Here is a 25,138-nt window from a genome sequence, read left to right as displayed (position 1 = left end):
CTGGATTCGGTTTGCCAGTATTTTATTGAGGATTTTTGCATCAATGTTCATCAAGGATATTGGTCTGAAATTCTCTTTTTTGGTTATGTCTCTGCCAGGCTTTGGTATCAGGACGATGCTGGCTTCATCAAATGTGTTAGGGAGGATTCCCTCTTTTTCTATCGATTGGAATAGTTTCAGAAGGAATGGTACCAGTTCCTCCTTGTACCTCTGGTAGAATTCGGCTGTGAATCCATCAGGTCCTGGACTCTTTTTGGTTGGTAAGCTATTGATTATTGCCACAATTTCAGAACCTGTTATTGGTCTATTCAGAGATTCAACTTATTCCTGGTTTAGTCTTGGGAGGGTGTATTTGTTGAGGAATTTATCCATTTCTTCTAGATTTTCTAGTTTATTTGCATAGAGGTGTTTGTAGTATTCTCTGATGGTAGATTGTATTTCTGTGGGATCAGTGGTGATATCCCCTTTTTCATTTTTTATTGCATCTATTTGATTCTTCTCTCTTTTCTTCTTTATTAGTCTTGCTAGTGGTCTATCAGTTTTGTTGATCTTTTCAAAAAACCAGCTCCTGGATTCATTAATTTTTTGAAGGGTTTTTTGTGTCTCTATTTCCTTCAGTTCTGCACTGATTTTAGTTATTTCTAGCCTTCTGCTAGCTTTTGAATGTGTTTGCTCTTGCTTTTCTAGTTCTTTTAATTGTGATGTTAGGGTGTCAATTTTGGATCTTTCCTGCTTTCTCTTGTGGGCATTTAGTGCTATAAATTTCCCTCTACACACTGCTTTGAACGTGTCCCAGAGATTCTGGTATGTTGTGCCTTTGTTCTCATTGGTTTCAAAGAACATCTTTATTTCTGCCTTCATTTCATTATGTGCCCAATAGTCATTCAGGAGCAGGTTGTTCAGTTTCCATGTAGTTGAGCGGTTTTGAGTGAATTTCTTAATCCTGAGTTCTAGTTTGATTGCACTGTGGTCTGAGAGACAGTTTGTTATAATTTCTGTTATTTTACATTTGCTGAGGAGAGCTTTACTTCCAACTATGTGGTCAATTTTGGAATAGGTGTGGTGTGGTGCTGAAAAGAATGTATATTCTGTTGATTTGGGGTGGAGAGTTCTGTAGATGTCTATTAGGTCCACTTTGTGCAGAGCTGAGTTCAATTCCTGGATATCCTTGTTAACTTTCTGTCTCGTTGATCTGTCTAATGTTGACAGTGTAGTGTTAAAATCTCCCATTATTATTGTGTGAGGAGTTTAAGTCCCTTTGTAGGTCACTCAGGACTTGCTTTATGAATCTGGGTGCTCCTGTGTTGGGTGCATATATATTTAGGATAGTTAGCTCTTCTTGTTGAATTGATCCCTTTACCATTATGTAATGGCCTTCTTTGTCTCTTTTGATCTTTGTTGGTTTAAATTTTTATGTTCTGTCTGTGGACTCTCAGCCTCCAGGCTCTCCTACTTCCAGGTTCAAGGTCACTGGGACAGAGTCGGTGAGTCTCTTTCTGGGAGCTCTGCTTTGATTGGCCTGGCTGAGTTACAGGCACCTCTCAGAACCAATCATTATGGCCTGCAGGATGTGGGACTTTGGCCTTTAGTTCAGGCAGCATCTTTGCTGGTGGTGCAGTGGGTGGGTGGAGCTCCCTCCCAGAACAGGTAGACTTGGCAGGAGGGAGGGGTCTCTCCTAAAATGAAAATCTGAGGTTGGTTCTAACCAAGGGAGAGGGAATGCTGGGAGGGGGAAGTGCGGGCACCAAACTTGCAGTGTAGTTAACATTTTAAATTTCCCAGTGGAGTTTTATTGAATCTCTCCTCTGTGCACGTACTGGGGCCAATAAGAAAAAAAAATGATGCATCAGGAAGCTTATAGTCTAATGGGGGAAATAAGAATCCTAGGTAGATAACTGCAATGTAATAATTGTTTGAAGACACATTTCTTATTACTCTGTGAGCAGATGAAATGTGCTTTCTCGCTGTTCACATGGTAGCTGCTCTTCTCCTCACTCCCTAGAGAGTCCTGATACTTGGTACTTTGGAAGAAAGGTGTTCCAGTCAGGATTGTGGAGAGGAAATCACTGCATTTCTTTTGCCTGACTCACTGGTGATAACTGTACTCTAGGCATGAATTAAGAGAAGCCCAGAATTAAGGAAAGACTGGTTTCCTGCCCTGTTCTATAATGGCGGAGACAAGACAGCTTGAGAGAAAACAGCAGACAATTTTATACTCAGACTCACAAATAAATTGGACTGTTTATCCAATCACAAAGGATGGACATGGCAGTGATTTTGAGGAGCCAAGTGATGTACAGTTGTCAAACTCTACTCAATTGAAAACAAAAAAGTGAGTTTTAAAGAGAACTGAAGAAACACATTTGGCAGGTTTGCAGGGGCAAATATATTAGATGTATGAAAAATACAAGTGTTCAGAGTATATCAACAGAGCCTGAGGCAAGGCATATGTACAGCTGGAAGGGACTGTGTCATCTGAAGCTGTGATCCTTAGGAAAGTATATTTTTTAAGAAATTATGTTTAAGAAATATTGTAATATATATTATGTATATATATGTATAATGAGATATTATTTTTAAGCCTTATACCTATCTTTGTATTTGTAAAATTTTATATTTAAAAGAGTGGTCTCAATATTACATAAACTTCAGGTCCCATAAAACCTGGATCTGCCCCAGATTTTTATATACAATGAAAGATAAATGTAATAGGAATAAAATAGCGATGAAATAAGCCATTTAAAAATAAGAATTACATTTTAACAGAACAAAACGTGGATGTTTCTAAACTATGATGATGTTAATGTTGTTATATTTATGAGTAGTATCTTATTAAGAAAATGTGATAGAATATATTTAACCATTTTTGAAAATATTAGTTCCATACTTTGAGATACAGCTAACAGAAGGTCTGCTTATTTTAATTTAAGGTTCAGTTTATTTTAAGTTTGAAGTTTAATGGCTGTCCTACTTGTAATAGATAATTCCCCAAGATATATAGATCCAAATGGAAGAAAAGCATTATGGGCTATAACTACTAAATCAAGATATTAAATTTTCAATTTCATTCACCAGTTACCCAAAGACTGTTGTTAACATCTTCCCATCTTTTCTGACTTCAGTAGATTAATCTTGCAACTTTTCAGAAGGTGTTGCATTTACATATTTCTAATAAATGGATTTATAAAAATCCATTTTTTTAAATAAAAGACACTGAATTTTAATTTCAATTTTCTAATAAAAGTCATTGAAACTCTTTGAGAATTTTAAAATCAGGTTATGTAATTTTGATTCCAAATTTTTAAGTGGAACATATACATGTTTTTAGAATGTACTGATTTTTATCATTTTCTTGATGTGATTTATCATATGAAGACATGAAAAGTCTTGATATTTATTTTCAAAATGCTCTCTCCATAGAGCAAATTTCTTTAGAAAAGCTTTTACTCTTTCACTGGTTGTTAAAAAGTCACCTTGATGGATGTCGAGCGAGGGCAGACATGGGGGGCCGTGTGTTTTCTGAAAATATCTGCTAGGTGCACACTTAGCTGGTGGCCATGTCCCAGAAAAGGGCAGCATATTTATACCACTTGTCTTTTTATGAGAGAGAAATGCATGATTCATCTCTAAGTTCAACAGTTTTAAAAAATTCTTTGCCAAAAGACAATCAATGGACATGTGCGTGGTGTAAAAAGATTTCATGATCATGTCCCCATCTCATTTCAAAATATTGTAAAGATTTTAATATTTCAGATAATATTGGCAAATCTGCTCAACTGAGCCCATGTAAGGTACATCATGCTGCGATACTAGGAAAGTAGGTGAGCCAGGAAGGGCACCAGGTCCATCCTGTGCTTTTCCTTCAGGTCCCTCACCTGCTGTGGGCAACAGGTGCCCTTCTATTATATAAATTATGGGATATGCTGACAGGTGCACTCGGTGCGGGTGCCGTTGTCAATTCATATTTTAAATATTAAATAAATATGTATTTCTTATTTTTAGAGTGGAATGTGATATAAAGGTTCCAATATTTTCTTTCCAATCTCCAGTAAGTTATGTAGCTCATCCCCCCAGTAGCACACAATTCTGAAGGCGGGGGACCCTACCAGCTTTTGAACATATTATTCTACCACAGATTTAATAAAAAAGACTCTCAAAGTCCAAACGCAAAGGACCTTAGAGGTCAGCTCATTCATGCTTTTCAATATGCAGATGTGGTAATTGGGCTAAAGTGATTCAACTTCTCCAACAGCTTAAAGTTCGTGATAGATCTGAGACTAGAAACCCAAATTGCCAAATCACCAAGATGACAAATTTCTGCTATCATAAGTCCAGGTGTCTTCCCATGGGGCCTCATGTGATTTCGTGGTCAACTTGAGTTGTGTTTACTTTAAATCCTGGTTGGGATGCTTCTATGCCATCACTATGCAAGATCACTATACCAGGTCACTATCATTCTTTTGGCTAAAAGGGCTTAAGGCTAGTTTTCAGTATTGATGCTCCTTTGCATTCTTTTCTACCAGTAAGACTGGCTGGCTTTCTTCTTCCCAGGCAAAGAAGGAGACCAGAAGAAAATAAAAGTCAGACAAACTCCATCTTCTTTGTCTCATTAGAATGTTCTGTAACCTCTATCTTAAGGCCATTGCACTTTCCTTTGTCTCCTCTTGCCACTTCAGTCTTATGACAGATTGGGGTTCTGCCTTGGTTCTTGGCCTTGGAATAGGGGACTCAGATTATGAGATAAGGCCAGTCCTTAGTTTAGTCACTAGCCACATGTGTCTATTTAAATTTAGATTTGCATTCAATAAAATTAAAAATTCAGCTTCCAGTTGTATAGTTTTATTTAAAGTAAATAACAGCCACATGTGGCTGGTAGCTACCATGTTGGACAGTGCAAATATAGGACATTCCCATCACTGCACAGGGTCCTTTTGGACTGCACAGACCTAGATTGACCATCATGGTATTTGGGAGTTTCTGCCTTTCATATGTGGGAAATTATCCTGGGGAGCATTTCAGGAGTTCAGAAGGGGGTAGGTAACCACTCACCTACTAGATATGTCTCTCTTAATTTCCCAGTATTCCCTGGCATATTAGATCTCAGGCCGGGTGGTCAAAGAGTAGCCCAAGAGTGATAACAAGTAGCATTTAACTGACAATTTCTGTCTGAAAGGCGATTTCAATTTCTCGGCCAGAGGCCCACATTGTTTCCATTAAATTGTGGGTGCACCTGTTGCCATCTGCCCCCCTTTGCTCTTCCCCTTCCCCTTCTTTCCAGCTTTATCACCCTTTGAAAGCTGAAAGCTGTCTTCATTGTGAGACCCATTGCACAAACACCTATACAGGTTGAGTTGAATTGGCTTCCTGCACTTGAGTGTCATTCAGTATAATGGTAGTGGGTGGGGTATGGCTGACACAGATGCCCCCTGTTGCCTGAGAAACCTGTGGTTCATTTCACTCTCCATCCTCAGGTGAGGTGGGCACACAATTATAGTATTTGCTCTTGAGTCCTGTATAATAATAGTTGAGACCCAGCAGGCTCCTGCTTTCAGCAGGGGTTAACTGTAGGTCTACAGAGTTATTGCATGAAGAGAAGAACATCCTGCATGCGTACCTTCATCATGACTCTTCTTCCTGCTGGACAGAACCCACTACCGGTCAGAACATCATCTTCTTCACTTCCATTCCTACGATTTCTCTTCCAACAGCACCCATTTCATTGGGGCTGCTGTGTCCAGCCTGATTGGGAGTCCCTGGGATTGCTTGGAGCTACTACACAATGCGTTGCTCCTGAACTTGCATTTTCCTTTCTGAAACACAGCCCAGTTGGGGTGCACATTTGCATATGCTTGTAGTGACTCAGATCCTTCCATGTATGTGTACATTCACTTAAAAATGTGTAATTGAGCCCAGCTGCTCAAAGTGGTGCTTGGACCAGCAGCACTGGCATCCACTGAGAACTCTTGAGAAACACAGAATCTCGGTGCCCACCCCAGACCTCCTTACTCAAAGTATACATTTTAACAAGGTCCCTACATTACATGCATGCATGCTCTTTAGAGTTTGAGACATATCTTAGTTCAGGCTGCTATAACAGAATACCATAGATTTGGCAGCTTAAAAAACAGCAGTTTATTCCTCACAGTTCTGGAGTCTGGAAGCCTAAGGTCAGGGTGCCAGCATGGTCAGGTTCTGGTGAGGGCCCTCTTCTGAATTGCGTACTGATATATTCTTGTATCCTCATGTGGTGGAGAAAGGGCTGCAGAGCTCACTAGGGTCCCTTTAGCAAGGGCACTAATCCCATTCTTGGGATTTGGTGGATATATTCTGGTCTTATTACCTAATTACCTCCCAATTGGGAGCTAGGATTTCAACATATGAATTTGACACCAACATTCCATACTTTGTAAGAAGAAACCCCATATTGGACATTGTATGTATGTGAGTGTGGGAGAGAGATAGAGTTAGAGGGGGAGGGGGAGGAGAAGGGGTGGATGAAGAGAGAGAGAGAGATACTAGAAGAGAGGAGAGAGAGGGGAAGGGTCTTCATCTGGTGGGGCCAGTCAACATCCCTGAGCTTTGAGCTACTACAGATTGTGAAACTTGGGGAAAGACATCAATTAGCAAAGGGTGGCAGGAGAGCTTTTGAAGTCCAGCAAGGGCCAGAGGAAGGGGAGCCTGAGGAGCAAGTGTTGCCTTGGGGCTGAGCTTGGGCCCTTGAAATACCTGAAGACCATCACAAGAAAGGCAGGCTTTGAGCAGAGAACTCCTGGGCTCAGCCCTATAGGTCATTAGAAAAACCACATTTACGTTATGTAGTAGTTCAATGGAGAAAGATGGGGATGTTCTGAAAAGAGAAAGCTCTGAAACCACGATACTGGGACTTGATTTTGTGAAGCCTTCTGAAGCAATTTCAAAATGGGAATGCCAACCTCACTAATGATCAGGGAAATGCAAATTAAACCCACAGTGTAATACTACCTTACTCCTGCAAGAATGGCCATAATTAAAAAATTAAAAAAAAAAGATGTTGATGTGGATGTGGTGAAAGGGAACACTTTTACGCTGCTGGTGGGAATGTAAACTAGTACAACCACTGTGGAAAACAGTGTGGAGATTCCTTAAAGAACTGCAAGTAGAACTACCATTTGATCCAGCAATCCCACTACTGGGATCTACCCAGAGGAAAAGAAGTCATTATATGAAAAAGACACTTGCACACGCATGTTTATAGCAGCACAATTTGCAATTGCAAAAATATGGAATCAGGCTAAAAGCCCATCAACCAAAGAGTGGATAAAGAAAATATGATATATATGCACCATGGAATACCACTCAGCCATAAAAAGGAATGAAATAATGGCATTTGCAGCAACCTGGATGGAGTTGGAGACTATTATTCTCAGTGAAGTAACTCAGGAATGGAAAACCAAACATCGTATGTTCCCACTCATAAGTGGGAGCTAAGCTATGAGGGTGCAAAGGCATAAGAATGACTCTGGGGACCTGAAGGGAAGGGTGGGAATGGGGTGAGGGGTAAAAGACTACACACTGAGTATAGGGTACACTGCTCAGATGATGAGTGCACCAAAATCTCATAAATTACCATTAAAAATCTTAACCATGTAACCAAAAACCTCCTATTCCCCAAAAATTATTGAAATAAAAATTTTTAAAAAGAAGACTGTTGGCAGATATGGGAGAAAGCGTATTCAGGTGGCCACACCCATGTGGATGCTGAAACATCTTCAGCAGGGGCTTAGGCCCCTCTCCCTTTCTCCATCAGAACTTCTGCTTTCTCTGTGCTGCCAGCCCAGCCACTGGGGATGGAAACCATTTCCCTGATCCTTGCAGCCCTCTGCCAGGCGCTTGCAGGCTCTGCAGCTTCCCTTTGTTGATCCTTCCAGGAGGGCTGCCCCTCAGGGTCTGGGAGCGGTAACTCAGACTCCAGTGGTCTCACCTTCCTGGTCCTGGGGATGTTGAAGACTGCATATTGGGCCTTAGAGATGGAGAGATCAAGCTGTGCACTGTGCTTGAACTTTGAAGGCATGCAACAAATGTCTGTGAGTGGAGCTGGTATAAAATAGGTAAGCACAGGCTGTCAGGCTTCTCCAAAATTGCTGGGCACATGAGTCACCTTGTGAAAATGCAGATTCTGATGCAGCATGCTGCCTGTCTCACAAGCTTGCCGGTGATGTTGATGCCACTGGTCTAGGGACCACACTTTGAGAAGCAAGGCTGTCATGTAGACAGTTTTGTCCAGCGATCCAGAAAATCTGGATTCTGGCTCAAGCTTGCCACTAAAATTCTTCGGCTTATCATTTAAACTTAATCCCCAGGTCAAGGGGCATGGCCCTGAGTGGTGGGACCCATGGACCTGGGATCTTTTCTGTACACTGTGCCTCCCTCCTCCCTTGGTGGTTCAGTGACTACCCAAGTGGTGGCTCTAACGAAACGCTAGGACACGATGGCTACAGCATCCAGGCTGTCACTTTGGGAGGTGGGGAGACACAGCTAAGAAAAACCACAACTAAAAAACACAACTGAATTTCCCTGGAGCTTACAACCTGCGGGTGGGGGTCAGGGATGCGTGATGGAGTAAAGATGGACAGGTTTTTGTGAAGGGAGTCCTGGAGGGTCCAGGAAGGCTTCCTGGAGGAACGGGGGTTTCCCTCTAGAAGAAGTGGGAGAATATGTGGGCTTCCCCATCTTTGTGCCAGCCTCACAACCAACTTGCCTTGATCTGCCAAACAATCATAGCAGAATCTGCCTTTGGGACCAGTTTGGACTTCTGGCTTAAGGCTTTGGTCCAGGTGCTTTGGGCCATCCCTTGTTCCCAAGGCCACCCTTGCCAGGAGCTCAGCCAGTCTCCCCTCCTCATACCTAACCTAGGCCAGTGTGGGCAAGGCCATGTAGGGGTCGGTGTCATGTGGGATAGGAAGGCAAAGGGATTTTGATGGGAAGTAGGGAAAGAGCCAGGCCTCTCTTTGCCCTCCCATAGGGGAGTTGCACTGGGACGGGTGATGGGGCCATTCTCCAAGGGTACAAGACACAGGTGAACCCCACAGCCTCACAGCAGAGCCCTGAAGTCCCAGCTGCTGGCTTAGCTGCCCCTCTCCCTTTCTCCATCAGGACTTCTGCTTTCTCTGTGCCGCCAGCCCAGCCACTGGGGGTGGAAACCATTTCCCTGAACCTTGCAGCCCTCTGCCAGGCGCTTGCAGGCTCTGCAGCCTCGCTTTGCTGATCCTGCCAGAAGGGCTGCCCCTCAGGGTCTGGGAGCAGTAACTCAGACTCCAGCGTGCCCAGGGATCTGCTGCAGATCTTGTGAGATGCAGATTCTGACTCTGGTCCAGCCCCAGGAGGTGCCAATGCTGCTCCTCCTCTGACCGGAAGACAGGGACTCCATCCAGAAGACAGAAGATCTCCAAGCCACAGGAGGCCATAGGTTCTGTTTAAATCGTCTTCCATGAGCTGTCTCCACAGCCTGTCCAATGGGCAAGGAGATGCTGAGAACACCCCCTTGGGCTGGGTCAAGGTCTCCCTCTAATGTCCCCAACTCAGCAATGACAATCACAGGCATCACCTCTTAACTGGATGTAAATTTCTCACCAATATCAAGGTGCTACACCTCCACTCCAAGAGGAACCCCAGGTTGAAAATTGAGCCTTTTCAGTCCTTCCAATAGGACAGGCCTCCCTTTAACCCAAAGGCGAAGAGGGGAGAAGGCACGAAGTGCCCTGCCTCAAGTGGGCGGGTGGCTAGGGTCGCCTTCTCCCCTCTTCCCCGCTGGGTTAAAGGGAGGCCTGTCCTATTGGAGGGACTGAAAAGGCTCAACTTTCAACCTGGGATTCCTCTTGGAGTGGAGGTATAGCGCCTTGACACTGGTGAGAAATTTACATCCAGTGTAAGAGGTGATGCCTGTGATTGCTGCCACTGAGATGGGAACATTAGAGGGAGACCTTGACCCAGCCCAAGGGGGTGTTCTCAGCATCCCCTTGCCCATTGGACAGGCTGTGGAAACAGCTCATGGAAGATAATTTAAACAGAACCTATCGCCTCCCGTGGCTTGGAGATCTTCTCCCAGCCACCTTCTCTGGATCTTCCCTTCTCTGACTTTCTGGAAGCTTTGAGGCAGTTGAGGGGAATGAATGTACGGCCCTGTTAGCCTCTGGCTTCCTCCTCTCCTGCTGGGTTAGGAGAGCTCCGTTTGGGGGATGTATAGCCCTGTTAGCCTCCAGCGTCCTCCTCTCCTGCTGGGTTAGGAGAGCTCCTTTTGGGGGCTGCAACCTCTCCACAATTGGTGCTCCTTTCCAAGGACCGTGAACAAAAGCACAGGGAAGCTCTTGCTTCAGCTGGAAAACCCATGAGAAAAATCCACCTGTACGAAGCCAGGGTCTCTACTGCTCCCCTCTTCACCCACAGAGGGTGAGGACACCAGGCTCATCCTTCTGAGACTTTAGGGGGAGGGGCAGGAAAGGGGTCATTTGGAGAGGAGTTCTGCTCACTTGAGTCTGCAGAAGGCATCCGCTGGCTGTGGGCTTATGCAAACCTGACCTCCAACCCCGGGGTGAAGACCCAGAGTGTACAGAGTGGAGGCAGCTGTGTAAACTGTAGGGTGGGGTATTTATAGCCTTAGTGAGGAACACCAAACCAGCCTAGAGAGCCTGAGTTAGGGCTGCCGCCCTTGGCTGTGTTTCTTGTGCCGTTAACTGAGTTTTCCAGACATTCTTTCTCCAGTGTTGCATTCGGCTTCACAAGACTCAGTTTCTTCATCTGCAAATGGGAGGCTGTTGCCATGGCTCTCTGAGTGTTTCAGCCGGATGGTTCTCCGCATCCCAGTTTCCAAAAAGAAAAGCAATATTCCAGTTCGCAGGGAGGGGAGAGTTAATACGTCCTCTCAAAGGAGCTGCTATGCCCCCAAGGGCACTTCCCTGGGCTTCTAGAGCTCTGGGACAGGTGAGAAACACATACCTGAGCTTTGCAGTCAGCTCTGGCCTACGGTCCTGGCTTGGCTGCTTACCCCCATCAGCATTCCCTGCAAGAGGATGGAGTGAGATGGTACAGGAAGGGTGCTTGGCACATAATAAGGGGCATAAAAGATAATTTTGCTGATGACGCAGCAAACTTCCTCATCTGCTGCCAGCACAGTGTCTGAAGGAGTTGAATCCTCTTGTCAGAGAGCAGGCAGCTCCACCTTTCCACCAGGCCTGGGGCTAGTGTTTGGGAAGGGTTTGCAAGCCCTATGGGACAAGGTTCACATAGGAGACAGTGTTAGGGTGAAGGCTGCTAGTCAAGTTAGGTGAAGGCTGCTATTTGTCAGGGGGCATGCGGGGAGATCCATTCTTGGTGTCAGAAATCCTTGGGCTCTCTAAGCCCCAGTTGCGGGGAGGAGGGCGGTAGGGGAGGAGGAGGGAGGAGAGCACAAAAGGGTGAGCACACAGCTCTGTAATGGAAACTTGGCGTCCAGCCTCACTTTGTGTCCTTCCTTAGTGCATGCGGCTTGCTTCTTGAGTTGAGAGCTTGGTTTCCTCCCCTTCTAGCCAGCATCCCGTGCTATCCCCACGGCCCACTCCTGTGCCCTCTTCTTAGAGCCTGCAGTCCTGCAGACTGCCTCCACCCGTGACATGTGACATGTGAGCTTGCTGCCTCCCCTCTTCATCCCCTACCCCTCCCCTGACTAATTAGGCCAACATGCAACTTCCAGGGCCTGGCAGATGAGGAGCCAAGAATGCCATGGACAGGGGCCAAGTGTTTTTGTTGACATTGCTCAAGTATAGCTTTGTGGAGCGGCCTCTTTGCTGTAGCAGAGAAGTCCAAGGAAGCTGGAGAGGTGAGCGAGGGGAGAGCAGGGAAGATAGCCAGTGTGGGCGCCTCTCCGTATCCCCTTCACCTTCCCACCCTCCAAGCCTTCCCAGCTGCCCACCCTCTGCCCCTCCTCCCTAAGTGCAAGAAGATAGCCCTCCATGTCATAATTTGTGGGACCAGCCCAGCCTCTAGGAAATCACACTGAGCAGAGTGAGTTGCACGCAGTGGGACTTTAGAAGTGTCTCATTTCTTCGTTTGTGAACCTTTCACGGGGGATGTTCGTCCTCACTGCTGTTCCTAATTCAGTCACATGTCCCTTAACAGTGGGGATATGTTCTGAGAAATGCACTGTTAGGCGATTTTGTTCTTGTACCAACATCATAAAGTGTATTTACATAAACCTGGATGGTATAGCCTATTGCTCCTAGGCTAAAAACCTGTACAGCAAGTGACTGACTGTACTGAATACTGTAGGCAATTGTAACACAGTGGTAAATATTTGTGTGTCTAAACATCTAAATACAGCAAAGGGACAGTAAAAATATGGTGTTAAAATCTTATGGGGCTGACTGTGGTGGCTCATGCATATAATCCCAGCACTTTTGGAGGTCGAGGTGGGAGGATCACTTGAGGCCAGGAGTTTGAGACCAGCCTGGGCACCATAGTGAGACTGTCTCTACAAAAAATAATAAAATTAGCTGGATGTGGTGGCATGCACCTGTAGTCCTAGATACTGGGGAGGCTGAGGCAGGAGGATCATGTGAGCCTCGGAGTTTGAGGCTGCAGTGCACCATTGCACTCCAGCCTGGGCAACAGAGCCAGACCATGTCTCTAATTAAAAAAAAAAAAAAAGTTGACCACTCTCATATATGCCCTCCAACGCTGACAGAAATGTCATTTTGCGGTGCATGACTGTAATTTCTGGGGAAACGATCATCTTTGAAATAAGTCCAGTGAGACTTATTTACCTCTTCACTTCTAACCTATTATAAGGTGCAGGCTGCATTATTGAGCTACTTTACTATAGCTGTATAATGAAACCAGGATGGATTTCATCCTATCCCAGGATCTACCAAGAATTTGTCCTTTGAGGTCACTATACCTGGGTTCAAATCCTCATTCTGCTACTTGCTCACCGTGTGACCTTGGGCAAGATATTTAACCTCTCTGTCCATCAATTTCCTTATTTACAGAATGGAACTAGTATTTCCATGTAGGGCTTTCATCCATGAAGATAAAACATGGTGAAGAATGGAAAGGTTTCTGCACATCACAGACATTCAGTGACTGGAAGCATGCTAGCTATGAAATGATAGTTGATGTAGCCATGGATTGGCTCTGATCTTAGGCAAATTGCTTATCCTCTGACTTATGTACTCTAAAGGTAAATTGACCCCAGAACCAACTGCCTCTTCCTAGCTCAGCAGGAGTTTTGTGGGGACAAATGAACTGTGCTATAATATTGTCAAACTTGGTTCTCTGTGGGAAGGAAATGGATACAATGCATTACTTCATCATTCTTCTTTTCTCAGACTCTGGTCTCTGTGTTATTATATCAGCCATCAGTGGTCAAATACATTTTTGTTGAGATAAAAGTTTGCAGGTTTTGGAATCCAGAGGTGCTGCCTTAAGAGTCTAATTCCTGAAGATATTGAATCATTATGTTTAAAAATCCTCTAATTTTCTGCTACAATAGCTGGCTTTATTTTTACATATCTTAATTGGTATCAGCTTTTCTCTCAGAATTATGGAACCATGGAAACTTGGCATATGAAGGAACTTTGGAAGTCATTGGAAGGGATACTCCTGCTTCTTTTTAAATCTTTGGGATCTTCCTGAACATTAAGATTACAGTACCACAAAGCATTTCTCCTTGACCCAGAGAACAGTGGAATGGCCACGCTGCTGGCCACAGCATGACTCTCTCTTTAGGTAACGTGTAGATGGGCAGATGCCGTGGTGCTCGACCCATATTACTCGGTTCGGACCTATGCAATGCCAGCTGGCACAGTGCATCTTCTAGCACCTGCCTCTCATTGCCCAAGGCCTTTTTCTGGGCATCACCTTGGACATCCATGTGGCAGATTGGAAATGCTGGGGGATTATGTCCTCTTTCATCAGCTTCAACCAGTGTTAGACTAGGAGTAGGGGGATGAATACCTAAGCTTCCTCGCATCTTAGGTGTCCGAGATGCATGTCTACGCTGGCCCCCAAAGCTTTCCAGAGAGGTCAGTTTCTAGTTATTCATGATGGCAACTGACTTAAAATGCACCTACTATTAGCATTTCCTGTCCAACTCTGCTCTTCTACCGATTCTTCTTGGGATCACCTCCCATATAAACCACCTTCTCTCAAATCCTTCTCTCAGGGGCTGATTCTGGGGAAACCCAGCCTGAAACAGAGGGGATGCCCTTCTCCACACTTTCAGATTGTTTGTGATAATGTGGGAGTTTAAGGCTACTAACCTTAACGTTTCTTCATGAGGTTTTGAAACTTTTTTGTCTCTGTTCATCACTATTCTTAACCATTAGAATCCACCATTCAGGTTATCCAAACTACACAAATACCTTGCTTTAGCCTTGAATTATCTTTGATATTGTCCTCATAATCTGGGCTAAGGTGATACATGTGGCCACCATGTAGAATTTTTGTATTTCAAGAGTCTGAAATTATTGTTTCTTTTCATTAGACTCCACATCCTTCCTCCGTTTTTTGGGGAAAAAAACCTGGGGGGCTCTCCTGGATGATATGCATAAACTGTAATTTGATATCTTGCTAAATTTACATGTGGAAGCAGGATCTGTATTTGAGGAAGACCTCAGTTCATGAGCTACTGATATTATGTGCATCATGTTAGCTTAGGTGAGGTGCCCACAGGCATTGTGATTTCCAGACACTTCCATGAGTCTCACTTTCTCCACCTATGAAGTGGGAATAATTATTTCAACACATACCTACTGAGTACCTACCCTGAGCCAGCAGTGATCAGGTGCCGGAGAGGCAATGTCCACACTCTCTTTCTTTCTTGAGCAGTGTTGTGAGGTTTGAATTCAGTAACGAAGGAGAAATCATTTGGGAAACTGAATCACTGCAGAAGTAGAGGAGAGGGCAGAATGCCCTCCAGCTCTTCAGTGACCACTTCAGACACCATGTTGGTGTGGCTGGGTGCACCATGTGACCTTGTGTGAAGGCCACTGGGCCCATGGCTTAGGCCCATGTCTTGTGTTTCGATCCATTTTCCACCGACAGCAACTTTGGACATTCAAGAGGCAGCATTGCCTCAGGTCCCTTCTTCAGTGCCAAGCCCCTGGAAAGAGCCACTTTGGCAGCTTGGCTTGCTGTCTGTGTCTCCCCATGGCCCCATGATGCCAGGCCCCACCTGTCATGTTTCTGCCTTCATCTTACCTGATCTGTCCATGGTGGTCAAGGCTGTTGGCTACTCCTTCCTTCCTGAAATTCTCTTTCTGCTTACCTTCCACGGCACCTGCTTTCCTTGATCTTTTCCCTCCTTTCTTGATCCCTTCCTGAATCCTTTTGCTCTGTCTCCTCTCTGAAGGATATTGTGTTCTTCCATTCCTTCTCCCTGGTGCCCCCTCTTCTCCACCGGGAGACCCTACCCATACATGTGTCTCCCACCCTTCCCTGTTGCTGATGACTTCCCTGAGGCTTGCTGTGGCTCTGCTTTCCCCGCCGAGTTTCCTCCACTGACATTTGCATGAGTAGAATACCTCCCTTTCCGTGCTCTGCAGGCTCTTCAAACTCAGCATGCCCCAAACAGAATGCACTGCACTGGCCCCTTCAGTGTGCTCTTTAGCCTGTGTTCTTTCTTCTGGCATCTCCAACCCCAAAGTCATTGCAGCCCTGAGCCCTGTTACCTGCTCTCCGAACCTACTGTTTCCTAGTTCATGCCTTCATCTCTTGTTCATTGAAAACATGCTGTGTGGCACTCATGAGCCTATGCTTTGGAGATGGCAAATTATGTCTTCACTTGATAACCCCCAGAAGCAGATCCTGTTGTCTGTTCAATGGTGGGTGGTTCATTTGGGGGCTGGTTTCAGGAGATACTGGCAGGGGCTAGACCTCGGTGGTCTGGAGGCAGCTCTTATTGACTCAGTGGAGCTGATTGTGTCCATCTCTTCCTAATACCATTTTCAATGATGTCATGTGGGTAGCTTGGCATTGGCTACAATGGGAATATTGACACCACAGAAGTTGGCCAGTGGCTACAAAACAGGGCTTTTCTCCCCCTTTGAGAGTTGGTTGTTAAACATTTCTCAGCATGTCACTGGGAGCAGGGAATTGAGACAGGGAAGGGGGAGCAGTTGATCAAGTGTGCTTTATGAAGAGAGCTTGATCCCACTGGGAAGAATCTAGAATCCAGCTTAGAACACACACCTCAAAGTCATCCCACTGGTGCAACAAGGAAGCCTTCAGGCAGCTAGAGGCAGAGTGGCTGGGGGTGCAGGCGGGGCTGAACAAGTGATGGCTGCTCAGGGCACCGGGCATGCAGCGTCAGCAGAGGCTGAAACCCAGCTGTGAATGATGTGTGGTTATTATCTTTGTCTCCCCAGAGCTTGACCTCATGGACCTCATAGGGGAAGACAGAAAGTGGATGATGGGGAGGAAGCTGATGCAGGTGAATGACACTCTGACTTCCGAAGATGCCGGACTCCGGAACAGCAAGAACTGCACCGAACCAGGTAACAGTGCTGGCTACTCACGGGCAGCAGCTGTTATTTTCTCTGATTGTGGCTGAGGAAGAGCCAGCTGCTGTGTGTTTTCTTAGAATTTTAATCCAGAAAGCCTCTAAAAATGTTTAGGATGGGAGTCTAAGAAACTTTCAGGTGACATCCTAAGGGACTATTAAGTTGTGTTTTGACCTCTGTGTTCATTTTCTACTGGAGCTGAGGGTAAGTCAGAGACAGTGACACTCCTGATGCGGTACTGAGATCAGATGTGGAGGCTGATGCTGCCAAGTGAGAAACCAAGGCAGGAGCAGAATGGGTGAGGATGTTTTGTGGTTACCTTTGCTTTGATCGCTTGGGTCCTCTTTGGCTGGTTTTTAATCAGGAACTTTGTTTCTATCACAGTAGAGACACAGGGATTGGGCCAGATCGTCACCCACGATGTTGATCTTCTTGGAAGAGGCAAATATTAATTTATTGGTTGTTAGATTTGATATCTATTATGCCATTCCCCAGAAATATATATGGAACATTTTGTCTCTAATATTACTGAACAGAAAAAGAAAACAAAGCAGATCAAAGGGAATGAGGAGCTGTGAGGACCCAGCCCACCAAGCTCAGGGACATGACAGGCATCCCTCTGGATGAATGAGGTCCCTGAAGGTTTAGACCTGGAGTCGGTAAACTTGTTCTGGAAAGGGCCAGACAGTAAATACTGTAGGCTTTGCAGGCCACATATCACGTCTGTAGTGTATTCTTAAAAGAATTTTTTATAATGCTTTATCAATTTAAAAAGCATTCTTATCTCACAGGTTGTACCAAAACAGGCGGTGGGATGGAGTAGGTCTGTAGCCATATTTTGCTGCTTTGACTTGGACCTCGAAGCTCTCTGGGGCTTTCGGTCCTTGCCTGGTGGGGACTTGGTCTCATGTGTGCCACTGTCAAGGGCCCAGGAGCTCAATGACATGCTGATCCTACATCCAAAGGCCTGTCTCATCTTTAGTGTCAGCACGGAAGGATATAAACAATCTCCATTGCAGCCCAAAGAACTACAGGCTGTTGAGTACAGAGGACATGTCAGAGAATTGCAGGTCTGCGATCTGTTGGGAAGATGGGTGGGAGTGCCCTTCCCACCATACTTAGACTCTTAACAATCAGCTTTCAAGCAAAGCTGAAAAGAATTAAAAATAGTTATCTGCCCTGTCTCCACCACCACCACCACAAAAACGAAAACAAAAACAAAACACCCTACGTAGTCTATGTTCCTCAAGCTGGAGAATCCAAGGGTTACTGTGGCTGTTGTTCCATGCTCACAAGGAGCATTTTTCACTTGAAGGTGAAGCAGCACATGGGCAGCTACGTGAGTTAGAAATGAAAATGGGTATGAAGGGTCCAAGTGCCCCAGTGAGGGGCTGAACCACGTGTACTTTAAGAAACAGAGATTTCCAAAGACTAGCCTGAAAAGTCATGGCAGGGAAGGCACAGGTTCTGCGCCAAGAACAGATCTGGTCCTGTAGTCAAATAGTTTTCAACATCTTTCTCCAACTAATAAGCTGATTAGGATTAATCAGCTAATAGTATTAGAAAGCCCAGGTATCACTTCTGGTATGGGAAAGAATGGAATGAGACAGGACATGGTGACCAGCTCTGGGCATTAGGTTCAGCCATATGCAGAACCAGCAAGGATGGGGGGATTCTGTTCCCTGTTGCTGGGGTGTGTTTTGGGGGCAGGTGGTTGGTCTCTCTGTGAGTGGCATTGCTCACTGCATTGGGAAATACCTTTCTCAGAGTGACAGATGTAGAAGCATAAAGCACATTCAAAGTCATTCCAAGAGTGGAAATGACTCAGCCTCACAGATAGAAATGAAAATGTCTAGGCAGATAAAAAGAACGCGAACCCAGGACCTGCCCGTGTTGGCAGGGGCCACACAGGGAAAGGGAGGAGAGGAAAGGCTTCAGGAGGAATATGGGAGGAAGCAAAAGCGAGCTGAGTCATGCTGCGAAAAGCAGGTCCAAAGGGAATATGGATCCAGGAGGGACAATCTGGATTTCCTCACCTGCAGACCAAAAGGACTGGGCATGGTTTCTGGGGCCCTTGATTCAGAACCAAATTCCACAGGGAAGATGATCATGCCTGAAACAGGAGAAGTTCTGTTCAAATCCTAACACATCAAGGGCTGGCTCAGAGCCCATGTGCTTCATGAAGCTTGCCTGGACCACCCTAGACTGCAGCATTCTTTTTTGACTGCTGCTGGTATAAAATGTCTCCACATGTGCTGTTAAATATGGACACTCAATGGCAATTTCAATTCAAATGAATTCAAATCAACTAAAATTAAATATTCAGATTCTCAGTTGCACCAACTACATGTCAAATACTCGATAGTTGGATCACAGATGACAGCACAGGTCCCAAAACGTTTCCATCATCACAGAAAGAGCTATTGGACAGGGTGGTCAGAACTCGCAGTTGTCTTTGGATGTATCTCCTGTCTTTCCAGCCCAATTGCAAACATCTCAAGGGTGTAGAGCATATATGTAAATCTGAGGGCCTTATCTCTAACCCGGGTCTTAGAGTCACACTCATCTGAAGCTGTGAACTTTGGCCAAATAGCCAGGTTCTCTGAGTCTCTGTGTGCTTCTCTGGAAGTTGACATCATCATTCTGATCTTTCATGATTGCTATGAGAATTAGTAATAAAGTGTGGACAGCTTAGTGCCCTGGGTTTGATGGCACTGTATTAGGAGTGTATTTGTGAATTTCCCACCCTCTGTCCTGGGGCATCATTACAGGTGGGGCACAGTGCAAGATTCCTAGAGCAACATTCTCCAGCTACTCCCTGCAGAGCGAGTCTGTCAACTGGCCACACCACAGGTAGCCCAGGTCTAAATGGACCGTCATCTAGACAGGAGGCTTCAGTACCATCTTCCCATGTAGGCAAGCCCTGAAGACCTCAGGCGTGGCAATGAGTGCCATCATCTCTGCTGCATTGACTGTTTCTAACAGGATCAGAACATTGCCACAGACACATGTGAGCCGTGGTTACCTCCATGCCCTTACCAGAATGCTGTTGAAGGTGGCTCCTCGGTCTGGACTGGACAGATATTTTATGAAAAAAGTTGAGAGCCAAAGCACCCATAAGGTCCTGATTTAGAAGCATCCTTTTAATAATATTCATCTTCTCTGCCTCTAACTTGTTGTTGGGTGAAATGATTGAGCAGGACTGAGGTGAGGGCAGGGTTCCTTCTAAAACATTGTTCAGTTTTCCTTAAGAGGCCCTGGGCACGATGAATATTACTTGTGCTGGTTAAATATAGTGCTGTCTGCCCTCGAAAATCTTAAATAGAGAGGCTAGGAAGTGAGCCCTGTGGTTCCTGGACTCTCTCCCTCTCTATTTGTGATGATGTCAGCGGCAGCAGTACACTTAACAGAGCCTACGGAGCAGGCTTCCCTCTGTGCTTGGAGGAGTGAAGATTTACACAGGGACTTGAGTGTTTGGGGTGCAGTGTGTGTCCTGGCTGTCTGAGTTATGGTGGCAAGGTCACAGGCAGGAGTTAATTTGGCATTTGTCATAAAGTACACCCAGCTGCCACTTGTGATGTCATGGGGCTTCTCAGACTGTGCTGTCAGAAGCCCTGGCTTTAGATGCTATTAGAGGAAGCCTGCAGATTCAGAGACTGGAGACAGAGTTACCTCTATTCTGGTTATATTCCCTGTTGGGGCATGATTCTGGTTTGCCTCTCAGATGACCATTTCCTCACCTACAAAATAGATCTTCAACTACATTTATCCCTTCCCTTGCACAAATCGACTTATTCCAAGAAATTTCAAGAATAGAAATTCAAGAAAACTTCTTCCCCTAGACACTCTCCCATTTCCCTTAATAACTGCTGTGTTTGCAGAATTCCATGCCATACCTCAAGCCTTCCTCTACTCCCTCTCCCTTCCTCCCCTTCCCTCTCCCCTGCTTTCTCCCTTTCTCTCTGTCTGAAAACCAGGAGCACAGAGTGCCCAGTTTTGGTGCCAGAGAAAGCCCAGGGTGCTGTCTTCTTATGACAGCTGCTACTTTAAGGATATATTACTTTATACATTTTCTGCTTTCAAAAAAATGGCACTGGGCGCGGTGACTCACGCCTATAATCCCAGCACTTTGGGAGCCCAAGGCGGGTGGATTACTTGAGGCTAGGAGTTCGAGACCAGCCTGGACAACATGGTGAAACCCCGTCTCTATAAAATGTACAAAAGTTAGCCAATTGGGGTGGTATGAGTCTGTGGTCCTGCTAGTCGGGGGGCTGAGGTGGAAGGATCGACTGAGCCTGGGAGATGGAGGTTGCAGTGAGCTGAGATCACTCCACTGCACTCCAGCCTGGGTGACAGAATGAGACCCTGTCTCAAAAAAAAAAAGGCATTTTTCCTTTGCCCCTTGAAGACCTAGTTTTGGTGGAAATTTGTGATTTTTTTTTTTTTTTTTTTTTTTTTTACCTTCAGAACTGCATGAACAAGACTGACCTCTGGGCTCCAACTTTTCTTTGCAATTGTTCCAGCTCTCTGTGAATTTTTAAGGTTGTTTTCTTAGCCTGACACTGCTGATTTCATCTGAAGCCTGGAAACATTTTTTTTTCCTTTTGGCAAGTAACACTTGAAATTGTTTACTCAGATGACCTATTAAGAGAAATTTAACTTTGAATAAATTTGATCCATGGAAAATTAAGTTAGCTAAATGTAATATTGAAGATGGTAGACAACTGTAGCAGAAATGAATTCTTTGTAATATTTATTTGTGCACTTTGCAGAATTTTATTTATACACTTTGCAGTCTGTCTCCAGAAAAATATATCATCTTCTGGTTTTTGGTTCCTTGATATTTTAAGGAAATGAGTTTTTCCTCAAGAGTGCTTTCTTCGAATAAACTTTGAAAGAAGGAAAATATTTAAAATGATGGCCTTTGGTGTGGGCTTCACTGCGAGATCGCTGGATTTCCCTTGATAAAGGATCATCCCACTCTGTCGAGATCGCTGGATTTCCCTTGATAAAGGATCATCCCACTCTGTCTGGCTTAGCTGGGCCTAAGGCCTCGAAAGGTGAAGAGGACGCTTGGCCTGTGTTTCAAGACCAAAGTCAGGCTGGCAGGGCACTGCCCTATGGGGATGGCCAGGAGTGCCTACAGGTCAGGTGTTGACTGGCCCGAAGCCCACAGTTAGCAGTTAAATGTGAGCTGCAGTTAACGAGGGAAACCGGGAAGTCTATATGAGAGAAGCAACAGGAGGGGAGGTTCAAGGGGTGCCTGTGGTCCATAAACAAGAACTGGAGCCCAGGCACAGACCAGCAAGCAGAAAACATGAGTTCAGGGTACTGGCCATGAACAGTGTCAGGATCCCGCTGTTTGGGGTTTAAACTGTAACATCAGAGTGGGCTGGTTTAAAATCACAGGGCTGGACATGACCAGTCTACAAAGCATGATAGGGCCAACATTCTCATCTTTTACATGAAAAAAACGAGAACCAGAGGGGATAAACAACCGCCCAAGGTCACAGGGCTTGTCAGAAGTGACACAGGGCCACCCAACACCCGTGCAGTGCTCAATACCCATTAATAATTGAATAGAAAATCTGAGGTCTGCGCAATCTAGAGTAGCACTGTCCAGTAGGAACATGATGTGAGCTACAAGTGTAATTTTAAATTTTCTGTTAGCTACACTACAAAAGTACAAAGAAACAGGTGAAATTAATTTTAATAATATATTTTATTTGACCAAATGCTTCCAAAATACTAGAAATGACAAATTGCAATTAGGTTAGTGTGGTTATTGCTGGGTTTGAACCCAAGAAAGAACTAAGCTTAAAGTCTTAAGATTCATCTGTACATTATTTCACTAGCTTACATAACTTGAACTTCTTTCTGAAGTTGTAATTCTCATAATGATTCAAATCATAGCTGTTGATATTCTTAAGTGGAACAGATTTGGAACTAATGTGATCTGCTTTTTAATTTGTATCAAATTGTTTACTGAATTATTTAGATAGGGTAATAGTAGCTGCTGTAACAGATTTCTGTGTTAACAAAAGAGAAGTTTATTTCTCATGGAATGTTCTAGTTTATAGTTGCACCTGTTGCAAGAAGGGGTCCATGGACTCCAGAGCCTTCTATCTTTAGGCCTTTCCCTCCTCAACTTGGCTTCCAAGGTTGCTGTGCTTCTTTGCATTAAGGGGAAAGAGCATGGAGGATTTGGGGTAGCAGGGTTTTATGGACTAGATGCTCACCGATGCTCACATTCCATTGGCAGAGCTCAGTCACATGACAACTTCTAACCTCAAGGGAGGCTGGCCCATGTACATTAGTGGAATGTAGAAAGAAGAAGAAACAGGTTTGGTGAACTGCTAGCTAGTCTCTGCTACATTAATTTCCCCCAAACTTGTTTTTTCTGAAAAAGCAAATTTCCCAATTTTTCTTTATGCTTATCTCATTTTCAAAAGCCAAATACCACCATTATAGAAAAATCATAACCCAAATTTATGTCTGCCAAGGCTGGCTATAGCTCTTGCTTTAATCATCATAATTCTTCCCTCATCAAGTGAAACAATTTGATTCTCTTTTCACCTTGTGGGGGTCATCAGTGAGGTAGAAATTGTCCCAGTGGTGCCATTTGCAAATTGCATCTTTTCTTTGGTAATAAAAGAACCCTGGGAATAATAATGAATGCTTTTGTATAGATGAAGTCATTTGGCAATTGTGTGGAAAGAACTTGGGTTCTGGAGTAAATCCTAAATCCCAATTCCATCACTTTCGACCTATGTGATGCCAAGTGGCTTCCTAAATTATTTGGACCTCATTTCCACCCTCTGTAAAATGCAAATTAAGTTGCCTTCTTCCCAGGCTTGTGGTAATCATTCAGTGAAGTAAGCTTTGCAGAGCAGCTGCAAATCATAGTACGTGCTTAATAAATTGTAGCCATATTATCTTTGCTACCAGAAATACAGTGGAAGGTAGACTGATGGAGATCATTTATAGGGAGTTTACCACTCTGCAGGCACATTAGAATTTGTGGGATTAAGATTGTTTTAATGATGAACAGATTATTTAGTGTCATTCAGCAACAATACCACATTCTTACAGGTTGGGCTGCGTGTAGGAGACATACAGTGGTATTAACTACGAGGCTTCTGACTAATAAGTTTCTGGCCTAAGAGTCCACTATGTAAACAAACAGGATGAAATAGGGAGTAGAGGATTTTCTACTTTATACTAATGAAGAGTTTAAAAGTCTCAGGCTGTAGCAGAAAGGGTCAGACACTATTTGTTTTTTCTAGCATTGACATCCCTTTAGGGCATTTTTATTGAGGCATTTTTTTAAACACTGTTCTTTAAAAGCAGCCCAGGCAGCCTAATTTGGTGAATGGTGTCTGGAATCTTTCTGAAACACAGGTAAAGGATGATAAAACTCTGCTCTTAGATGCAGAGATTTTGTGGATCTATTTGTAAAGTACTTTAGACATTGCAAAGCATTTTCACATTCATTAGCTCATTGGAACATGTTTGGCCCTTGGAACAAATACCTCAAGGTCAGGAAAAACGGTATTATGATGCCCAGTTGATAGATTAGTTAGTCTGAGAGCAAAGCAAGTTGAGTTAAAGAACTGAGAATTCAGTCATAAATGCAAAAACAGGCATAGGGATTATGGTTTCTAGTGGCTTCTGAACCCTTTTCCTCTAAGCCAGGGCTCAACAAACAAGAGCCCTTGGCCACAGGGGGCCTGTCGACTGTCTTTGTGAATAAAGTTTTATTGGAACACAGCCACACACATCCATTTATGTGTTTCTATGGCAACTTTTGCTCTATGAAGGCTGAGTTGAGTAGTTGCAACACAGACCACAGGGCTTGAAAAGCCTAAAATATTTATTCTTGGTCCTTTACAGAAATGTTTGCTGCTGCCCCTGGTTCCAGGCTCTGTGACAGTTGCCTCATGTGCTCTGCAGGGGAGGTTGAGGCAGGAATGACATTTCCAAGGTCCTCTCTACTCTCCCTGATGCTTCTTCCGGGTAGTGCCCTTGCCATATTGCATATTTTTAATGTCACCCCTGGGCTGGGGGTCTGTGATTCAGGTACTCTCCCCTCCTCCTGCCCCCACCCTCTGGCAATCAAAAACTCCAATATTTTTCCTTTCATATGTTAGGGATCTGTTTAAACTTTTATTTGAAGAGTAAAAGTTTACCCCCTAAAAGAGCTTGAAACCACAGGCCTGGAACACCCCTTGCTCCAGAGCATCTGGGTCTCCAGACCACATGTCTAGTACTCATTCTACCTTGGAATTGCTTTCCTCTGGTGTTCCACGGTAAAGCAGCCACTTAGGGTTGTCCACCTGTACTCCTGGCTTGCTCTGCATGAGGACAGTTTCCCCAGGGCTTATCTCACAGGCACCCCTGGAGCAGTGAGCAATGCACTCAACTGTGTGTAGAGGCCATGGGTATTACAGCGGGGTGCTGGGAACACCCACTTTGGGGAGTGGAGAGCCTGCAAGAGAAGTCACCTCCTGGTCCCAACACACCTCTTGGCTGCACTGTGGCCTAGGACAGTGATAAGCCACATAGTGCTGCTTCCTCCTGGCCTGGGAGCACATGTGGCCTTGGCCATGTCTCCAGCCCTTTGGGGT

General features: G+C 44.8%; 1 protein-coding gene and 1 long non-coding RNA gene across 5 annotated transcripts in view; one reads left to right on the top strand and one right to left on the bottom strand.

Annotated features, from left to right (window-relative positions):
• SLC24A3 (solute carrier family 24 member 3) overlaps positions 1 to 25,138 on the top strand; it is a 600,086-nt gene that overhangs the window by 150,938 nt on the left and 424,010 nt on the right. For 3 of the 4 annotated variants that reach the window (XM_063634165.1, XM_063634166.1, XM_055265457.2), the window contains one exon: positions 16,377 to 16,505. In XM_063634165.1, coding sequence (XP_063490235.1) covers positions 16,388 to 16,505 — 118 coding nt within the window. In that variant the 5' untranslated portion in view covers positions 16,377 to 16,387. Of the gene's footprint in view, positions 1 to 11,817; positions 11,831 to 16,376; positions 16,506 to 25,138 lie in introns of those variants that run through there. The other variant, XM_055265459.2, reaches the window with a different exon arrangement.
• Positions 10,605 to 17,269, bottom strand: LOC129474284 (uncharacterized). The gene is made up of 3 exons (XR_008654512.2): positions 16,831 to 17,269; positions 10,972 to 11,035; positions 10,605 to 10,773 (listed from the first exon to the last, which is right to left on the bottom strand). It is a non-coding gene; the product is annotated as an uncharacterized lncRNA (long non-coding RNA).

This window comes from Symphalangus syndactylus, chromosome 24, assembly GCF_028878055.3.
Source record: "Symphalangus syndactylus isolate Jambi chromosome 24, NHGRI_mSymSyn1-v2.1_pri, whole genome shotgun sequence".
Classification (NCBI taxonomy): Eukaryota; Metazoa; Chordata; class Mammalia; order Primates; family Hylobatidae; genus Symphalangus; species Symphalangus syndactylus.
Note: the sequence above shows the minus strand (reverse complement) of the source record. Positions and strands in the feature narration are given on the sequence as shown.